This window comes from Diaphorina citri, unplaced genomic scaffold, assembly GCF_000475195.1.
Source record: "Diaphorina citri unplaced genomic scaffold, Diaci psyllid genome assembly version 1.1 scaffold2353, whole genome shotgun sequence".
In the NCBI taxonomy this organism is placed as follows: Eukaryota; Metazoa; Arthropoda; class Insecta; order Hemiptera; family Psyllidae; genus Diaphorina; species Diaphorina citri.
Window position 1 is genome coordinate 15,988 of NW_007379777.1, and position 9,467 is coordinate 25,454.

A 9,467-nucleotide genomic window follows, 5' to 3' on the forward strand; every position below is an offset into this window, starting at 1 on the left:
GGACTTACAGGGATTGGTGAGAGTTCGTTTTGACTACATATTTGTTGAGATTTTTCATTGTTGGACTGTAACCGAGCTCCATATCAACAGTGTAAAGGTAGACACACTACTATCACGTCACGTGAACTCATATGACGTGATAATGGTGTGTTTCTATGTATACTTTTATCTATGTAGGTACTACTTTTGTCCTAGAGTTAGCCTCATGGTATCCTCAGATTCCTCTTCCTCGACTGCAGCTACTCGTACAAATCTGTGGAGTGTTATTTTCCAGAGTTCCAATGAATCCTTCAATGTTATTTTCCAGAGTTTCAATAAATCCTTCAATGTTATTTTCCAGAGTTTCAATGAATCCTATACCTGTGCATGTACCTTGCCCATTGCATTGTAAATTTCATCATACAAATACTTATCATTTTACGAGTTATTAGACTTATTACAGCTTCTCAAATAAAGACCTATCCCTTTTATGGAATGGATCTGGTATTTCTCTAGTCTCCGGTATTAGCTACCTACGTTTGTTATATTATCATGTTTCTACAGAAGCAGCGTTAGGCGCGTCTGTGGCATTTATTTTATGACGATTTAATCCTCTATTAACCCGGACTCATTCGCCAATATGCCCATACTGTCAGGTATCTATTGTCTGGATGGATTTGGATTTTATGGAATCCTGCACGAGGAAGGCGTTTTTATGGACGTGGACTTTAGACATTAAATAGTTTAAAAATCGATCTTGTGGTCACTCGATTGGAGGACCTCTTCTGTACCGCCAGACTCAGATCTGTCCACCTTTTCAAAAGCACTTCGTAGCTTTGGAAGCGGGAGTTATTACGCTCGCAGAAGGAACCATCAAACCGTTCGTCAGTTTTTTGTACGCGTGGTATAAAAATGCAGAGTTACATTTATTTAATTTTTCCTTACCTTCTTCTGTTCTTCTTTTTCTCTTCATCGTTTCTTTTCGTCCGGTCAGCATGTAAACGTAAACTCATTGGGTCCTGTCCGGATTTTTCCATTTTTGTCAATGCCTCACTGGGTCCCATGTTTTGTACGGTTGAAATGCAGCATAGAGAAAATTCTTTACCCAATCCAAATAAACTTAAAGACTGAATCTGAAGAGGTCAATTTAGGTGACGACAAAACTAATACCCCATTATAAACCATACGAAACTTATTGAAAGATAAATGGTCACTTGGGGAGAAATCACTCAAAAGTCGGCCATCAAAGTTCGGTCGTCCGTAAAAACAAAAGCTTATCGCTTCGACAACTTTTCGATCTTTGCAAAACTTTTGAAAGTTTCTAAGTATGCACCCCACAAGTCGAAGTTTTAAGATAGACACATTAAATTTATGCAGCTTTCATCTCTCTGCACTTCATTAAGGGATGACTTTTGTGAGTCCATCCCTTATTCCATCAGAAAATTTCAGGCAAATCCGTTCAGACTGTTCAAAGTGTGGCCATTTTGAATTTCAATGTTTCCTTTTGCTCATGTCCTCCGTTGATTCCAATTAATCTTCCCCAATCAAGGTTTCGAACTTGAGACCTCTGAAGTTGACATGTAGCAAATTACCAATCCATCTTAACATTCTAATATTTTCATGGGGGCGGGCGGTACCAAAGTTACCAACGGAGGTCGGAGCTTCAAAGACATTTTCATTCAAAGTGTAGAAAGAAGAGAACAGCTAATAAGGCTCCCTTTACTGTGCTCCAAATAGAGTCTTTTCTCCCATACTACCACGACATACTCTATTATTACCATAATTATTTCATTTACGACCTTCCTCTCCATCCTTAACACCCCTTCTGTCTGGCATCTAGTGAATCTCAGGGTGATTTTTTTTTCTTCTTTTGCAGGTAGACATGTAGGTAGTTTTATTAGGACGTTTGCACACGGGTGTAATGATTGGTAAGTTTATTTGGTGTTCTTTTATTTGGCATGATTATAGAAAGATTTGTTCAATTCTAGTAATTTGGCATAACAGCAACACCTAAAAGCATTTAATCCGGCCTTCAGGGGCCTTATGTACCATTTAATCCGGTCCTTTGATCTCTTTTCGGACAGTTAACTACTAGCGTATTATGGGTACTCATTTGTTCAATTTTGATTAAATTTCGCAAAAAAGCAACTCCCAAAAAGGGTTTAATCCGGCCTCCATGGGCCTTATGTACCATTTAATCCGGTCCTTTGATCTCTTTTCGGACAGTTAACTACTAGCGTATTATGGGTATCGATTACCTCCGTATGTAAGCGGCCTCCCCCTTCCTCTTCCTCTACAAGATCACAAAGGGAAGCGCCAATGAATGGAGAAAGATTAAAAGGAAATACCGGTGTAATGATTGGTATGTTCATTTGGTGTTCTTTTATTTGGTATGATTATAGAAAGATTTGTTCAATTTTTATTAAATTTCGCAAAAAAGCAACTCCCTAAAAGGGTTGAATCCGGCCTTCAGGGGCCTTATGTACCATTTAATCCGGTCCTTTGATCTCTTTTCGGACAGTTAACTACTAGCGTATTATGGGTACCGATTACCTCGTATGTAAGCGGCCTCCCCCTTCCTCTTCCTCTACAAGATCACAAAGGGAAGCGCCAATGAATGGAGAAAGATTAAAAGGAAATACCCAATTATGCGAACAATAACACTTTTTTCTCTTGCTTGCTCATTTCAATGAGAAATTAAAGGGTAAAAGACTGTCTTATTATAAGATGAAAGAGAAATATTCGTTATATTCGACTGTTCATAAGAACAAGGGAGATTAGGAGGGGAAGAGGGAGGAAGGTTGTGCTGTTGATTATGGGTGATTTTTTTACTCCCTCCTTTGTTTTGTGAATTATTATTCAAAGGATTTTCTCTTTCTTTAGGAGGTGAGTGTACCCAAACACCAAACTGGTCAAGTCGTTCAAAGAAAGGAACAACTGAGAACTGAGTAGTGTAGTAATTACATACCTATACCTCAGTAGACTTTACATATTAGGAGGGAAAGAGGGAGGAAGGTTGTGCTGTTGATTATGGGTGATTTTTTACTCCCTCCTTTGTTTTGTGAATTATTATTCAAAGGATTTTCTCTTTCTTTAGGAGGTGAGTGTACCCAAACACCCAACTGGTCAAGTCGTTCAAAGAAAGGAACAACTGAGTAGTGTAGTAATTACATACCTATACCTCAGTGGACTTTACATGTGGAGTTTAGTGGACCAAGTCCTAGTCAATATCGGAAAAACCCACCAAAGGGGCTGAGTTTAGCCGTGGAGCATCACATGGAGGATCCTCAGAGGAATGGTCACCCATCCAAGTACCAACCATGCCCAACGTTGCTTAACATGGGTCTTAGGAGGGAAAGAGGGAGGAAGGTTGTACTGTTGATTATGGGTGATTTTTTACTCCCTCCTTGGTTTTGTGAATTATTATTCAAAGGATTTTCTCTTTCTTTAGGAGGTGAGTGTACCCAAACACCCAAACTGGTCAAGTCGTTCAAAGAAAGGAACAACTGAGAACTGAGTAGTGTAGTAATTACATACCTATACCTCAGTAGACTTTACATGTGGAGTTTAGTGGACCAAGTCCTTGTCAATATCGGAAAAACCCACTAAAGGGGCTGAGTTTAGCCGTGGAGCATCACATGGAGGATCCTCATGGGAATGGTCACCCATCCAAGTACCAACCATGCCCAATGTTGCTTAACATGGGTGATAGAACGAGATCCGGTGTGTTCAACGCCCTATGCTTCAAGTTTGACCCCCTTGAACTCGGAAACCTTTGAATGCAATAGGAATTGAGTTGTGGTCAATTGAACGCTCGTGAGAGAGTTTTGAAAACAATGCGTGAATCTTTGCAACATTGCCTATCTTATCAACTATCAGAGTGTGTTTGTGAATAAAACTCGTCGTACTTACACAATTATCAAGATCCAAAAAGAAAGTGAAAAGTTACAGTTTGATAAACGTCAATATTGAGTATGCTCTAAAATTACTTTCCAATCTTTCCATGGAATAAAACCAACTTGCTGTCAAATGCTCCCGAATTACGAAAGCTGCACATCCCTGTTTTGTTATTTTCATCAGTGTACCACGGACATCTAGGGCCAGCCACTTACTATCAGGTGGACCTGACAGGCCGACCTAGTGGCGGATGCGTGCGGCTGTACAAGATCAACGGCCAAGGCTGGCAACAGGTGTTGAGCAGGGACGTGAAGGATATTTACAACGATCGGTTTGATTGTTTCTGATGGGAACCATTGTTGCCATTTCAGGAATTGGAGAAGACATTATTCAATGAGCAGGAGACCACAAGCTCAAATATGAGATATGTACCTAAATTTTCAATATAAGCAATTAATTTTATCCAGATTGGGACTAGTCCTTGTTTTACCTATGGTAGTCAAAGTATTAAAATTCTGTCGCTAATTGAGGCTAGAGAGACGAATAATGGCCAAATTGATTTCGGTCGTTTGATTGTTTCTGATAGGAACCATTGTTGCTATTTCGGGAATTGGAGAAGACATTATTCAATGAGCAGGAGACCACAAGCTCAAATAAATATGAGATATGTACCTAAATTTTCAATATGAGCAATTAATTTTATCCAGAGTGGACTAATCCTTGTTTTACCTATGGTAGTCAAAGTATTAAAATTCTGTCGCTAATTGAGGCTAGAGAGACGAATAATGGCCAAATTGATTTCGGTAGCTTACATCGTTTCTTCCGTACTTGTGTCACTGAGAAGTCCAGAAGGATTAACTTTTAGCAGGTTTCCATCACATTTCTCAAAATTTCTTGACCATTTTCCAAGGAGCCGTTTTAATTTGAAAGAACCAGAAGACCAATGTTGAAAATATGTCAAAAGGTGAAGTTCACGTAGTAAGGGCGCCTAGTCGCCTACTACCAAAAATACTTAGTTTTACACTGTAATACAACTTTGCCTACTCACAAATCTAGGAGAGTAATCCTCAGACTGAGAGAACAACTTGAGAGAGAGAGAGAGAGAGAGAGAGAGAGAGAGAGAGAGAGAGAAAACAGAAAATTAATAAAAGATCGTATCTCTCCGACAAACTTTTAGACAAAAAGGGTGTTCTGAGAGCATTGTCTCTTTGGAATATCCAAATCATGCTTTCTTACGTTTGATTGTTTCTGATAGGAACCATTGTTGCCATTTCGGGAATTGGAGAAGACATTATTCAATGAGCAGGAGACCACAAGCTCAAATATGAGATATGTACCTAAATTTTCAATATGAGCAATTAATTTTATCCAGATTTGGACTAATCCTTGTTTTACCTATGGTAGTCAAAGTATTAAAATTCTGTCGCTAATTGAGGCTAGAGAGACGAATAATGGCCAAATTGATTTCGGTAGCTTACATCGTTGCTTCCGTACTTGTGTCACTGAGAAGTCCAGAATGATTAACTTTTAGCAGGGTTCCATCACATTTCTCAAAATTTCTTGACCATTTTCCAAGGAGCCGTTTTAATTTGAAAGAACCAGAAGATATGGATTTTCCAATACCAAATGATACAACAGATTCCACTCTTGGAGACGAGAAGCACCCCTGGAGGAACTACAGACTTTGCGGTGTCCTTGGACAAAATGATCCCTGCACGTATGCTGATTTCGGTAGCTTACATCGTTGCTTCCGTACTTGTGTCACAGAGAAGTCCAGAATGATTAACTTTTAGCAGGTTTCCATCACATTTCTCGAAATTTCTTGACCATTTTCCAAGGAGCCGTTTTAATTTGAAAGAACCAGAAGATATGGATTTTCCAATACCAGATGATACAGATTCCACTCTTGGAGACGAGAAGCACCCCTGGAGGAACTACAGACTTTGCGGTGTCCTTGGACAAAATGATCCCTGCACGTATGACCTAATGAAAGACGATTCCATCCTGCACAAGGAGCTTAAACTGCCTTGGCAAAGAGGATTCTTTCCCGACGAACAAAGTTTTAACGAGTGCTTTGGTCCATTGCAAATCCCCAGAGGTTCATACTACCCTGACACTCCCAGTGTCAGGAAACAGCTGTACAAGGTTCAGGATATGTTCATCACGGGGACGACGACCCTTGGGTTCCGATACCCTGCCTGACACTCCCAGTGTCAGGAAACAGCTGTACAAGGTTCAGGATATGTTCATCACGGGGACGACGACCCTTGGGTTCCGATACCCTGTCATACTACCCTGACACTCCCAGTGTCAGGAAACAGCTGTGCAAGGTTCAGGATATGTTCATCACGGGGACGACGACCCTTGGGTTCCGATACCCTGAAGGTATCATCCTAGCCACAGACTCTAGAGCTACAGCCAACGATCTCATTGTGTCGCAGAAACTCAACAAGGTAATTTATCAGTAATGTAATTGGTCTTTATTGTGAAAAAGAGACTCTTTCATCGATGCTCCCACCTTGAGTGTTGAAAATCAGTTTTGTCAAAGCAGTCTAGGTCAGTTTACATTCTATCCGCTTTTCTTTTTCCTTCTCAGAACATTTTCTCCCAATCTTTCCACTGTCTCAGTCCTCACAACACATCATTTCAGGTGATTCCTGTGAGCTCCTCCATCCTGTGTACACTGGCGGGGAACGCTGCGGACAGAGCTACAGCCAACGATCTCATTGTGTCGCAGAAACTCAACAAGGTAATTTATCAGTAATGTAATTGGTCTTTTTTGTGAAAAAGAGATTCTTTCATCGATGCTCCCACCTTGAGTGTTGACAATCAGTTTTGTCAAAGCAGTCTAGGTCAGTTTACATTCTATCCGATTTTCTTTTTCCTTCTCAGACCATTTTCTCAGTCCTCCACTGTCTCAGTCCTCACAACACATCATTTCAGGTGATTCCTGTGAGCTCCTCCATCCTGTGTACACTGGCGGGGAACGCTGCGGACCATTTTCTCAGTCCTCCACTGTTCCTCACAACACATCATTTCAGGTGATTCCTGTGAGCTCCTCCATCCTGTGTACACTGGCGGGGAACGCTGCGGACTGCGTCTACTGGTTGCACAGTTTGGCCAAGGAATGCAAAGGCTACGAGTGCAAGTACCGCACGGGCATGACGATCCGGCACGCAGCCAACCTGCTCGTCAACATGGTGCGGAAGTATCGCACCGGTAATCACTCGTCCAAGATCCCCAACGGATTGAGTTTCGGCACGCTGATGGCTGCGTACGATGAGATACTCGGGCCTCAACTGTACATGCTGGACAACACCGGACTCCTCATCGAAGGCACCAAATTTTGTGTGGGTTCCGGAGCGGAGTACGCTCAGGCTATTTTGGACACGGACTATCGGCCCGACCTCAGTGAGGAAGAAGCGTATGCGTTGGCAACCAGTGCGATCTATCACGCGTGTAGGAGAGACATTCACAGTGGCGGATGCGTGCGGCTGTACAAGATCAACGGCCAAGGCTGGCAACAGGTGTTGAGCAGGGACGTGAAGGATATTTACAACGATCGGAAGGAGGCACCTCCTGGCGGAGGAGACCACTAATTTGGGGAAACGTGTGAGAAGAAGTAGAATATTGTACTTGTATTTTATTGATAATATGTATTTATTATTCCGACAGTGTTTCTTTTCTGAAGATCATCTCGGTGAGCTCTAAGGTTGTTGAATTTTTTCGACGAATTTTTCTCAATCTGAGCAATAACATCCTGTATACGAGGATAATAAAACGAAATAATATAATGTAAAATAATTATCACATGAGATATTTTCAAGCTTAAAAATAATGTAATTTCCTTCGCAAAAGTTTTCTTTTCCTAATGATAAGACAACTTGAAAGAATTTACACCGGTTGTTACAAACAGGCGAATTAACATTTCACGAAAAGTAGGGCTTCTGGAAAAGGAAAATAGTGAAAAACTAGTTATAACTTAATTATAAGAAACAACCAATCCTGGAACTACAAATGGAACACTTATGGCATGCGCCTGAAGAAGAAGAGAGACTTGCTCGGCCGTGCAACGATGACGTTGCTTGACTACAACAGTCCGGCTTTCAGAATCTGATGTTGGGAGGACGTTTATCTTGTGCTGCAGCTTAGTGTAGAGAGGAATTACATATTTTGATGACATTGATTTGGAGCTTCACAAAGTTACTTCTATTGGGTAACAAAGTACGGTACTTTTTGTACTCTATCTTTAAGAACACACTTTACCTTCACGTTATCCCCATTTTACATTGGAAAATAAACTTGAAAAAGATCTTTTTAACCTTTTGCAACGCCCCGAAGATGAAACATTGATCGGGTTGTGCGACCTCCATGGAGTTCATTAGGTTGCGAGTTACCTTCAGGAGCTCTCTAGTTATTCTCACACGCATTTATTGAATTGTGATCCATCTCACCGATCTCTTATGCAACGAGTGTCTTCCAAACCGTTGCAACCACTGTCTTTCAATTCATGTCTCTATTCGAGGTGTCTGTAGATCATATCAGAATCATAATCAAAATCATGACCGTATCTCACCGATCTCTTATGCAACGAGTGTCTTTCAAACCGTTGCAACCACTGTCTTTCAATTCATGTCTCTATTCGAGGTGTCTGTAGATCATATCAGAATCATAATCAAAATCATGACCGTGATTCATGTTCGAATTCTTCGATGGAACTGAATGTGTTCCCTCGGCTTCCGATACAGAAGCTTCAAACAAGACGTACTAATGAGGGAATGAATATTCAGCTCTGTTTTTAGAAGTTTTCTTTGGGGATGAACTATTCAATGGTTCTGCTGTAAGTTGGTCCCTTTACTCTGACATTCAGAAAAGTGTGGCTAGAGTGATTTTTCTGCTCAGGCCAAAAAACCTTTGCCGAAAGAAAAGATATGGTACACAATGGACACTGTAGGTAGAGTGTAGACCAAAGGACATAATCACATAATAATAATTATTAGAGTAGGAGAAGGAGTTGACTTAGAGTAGATTTGTCGCTTTATCATTATCGACAAAGCGTTGTGATGTTACGTTAGGACTTTCATTTAACATTCACAGCGGAGTACTGCACGAGGATGAATGTAAGTTGGTCCCTTTACTCTGACATTCAGAAAAGTGTGGCTAGAGTGATTTTTCTGCTCAGGCCAAAAAACCTTTGCCGAAAGAAGCTATTCAATGGTTCTGTAAGTTGGTCCCTTTACTCTGACATTCACAAAAGTGTGGCTAAAGTGATTTTTCTGCTCAGGCCAAAAAACCTTTGCCGAAAGAAAAGATATGGTACACAATGGATACTGTAGGTAGAGTGTAGACCAAAGGACATAATCACATAATAATAATAATAATTATTAGAGTAGGAGAAGGAGTTGACTTAGAGTAGATTTCTCGCTTTATCATTATCGACAAAGCGTTGTGATGTTTATTAGAGTAGGAGAAGGAGTTGACTTAGAGTAGATTTCTCGCTTTATCATTATCGACAAAGCGTTGTGATGTTACGTTAGGACTTTCATTTAACATTCACAGCGGAGTACTGCACGAGGATGAATGTGTAGACG

At 40.7% G+C, this 9,467-nt stretch overlaps 2 protein-coding genes across 2 annotated transcripts; both read left to right on the forward strand.

Moving 5' to 3' along the window:
- The first annotated feature begins 5,355 nt into the window (after nucleotides 1-5,355).
- On the forward strand, nucleotides 5,356-6,078 carry LOC113471374. Its single transcript, XM_026830484.1, has 2 exons — nucleotides 5,356-5,540; nucleotides 5,800-6,078. The coding sequence occupies exons 1-2, from the start codon at nucleotides 5,484-5,486 to the stop codon at nucleotides 6,076-6,078; spliced, it is 336 nt and encodes a 111-aa protein (XP_026686285.1). The 5' UTR covers nucleotides 5,356-5,483.
- An 89-nt stretch (nucleotides 6,079-6,167) lies between these two features.
- On the forward strand, nucleotides 6,168-7,650 carry LOC103518773 (proteasome subunit beta type-5-like). The gene is made up of 2 exons (XM_026830483.1): nucleotides 6,168-6,329; nucleotides 6,918-7,650. The coding sequence occupies exons 1-2, from the start codon at nucleotides 6,216-6,218 to the stop codon at nucleotides 7,473-7,475; spliced, it is 672 nt and encodes a 223-aa protein (XP_026686284.1). The 5' UTR covers nucleotides 6,168-6,215; the 3' UTR covers nucleotides 7,476-7,650.
- Nucleotides 7,651-9,467: the final 1,817 nt, after the last annotated feature.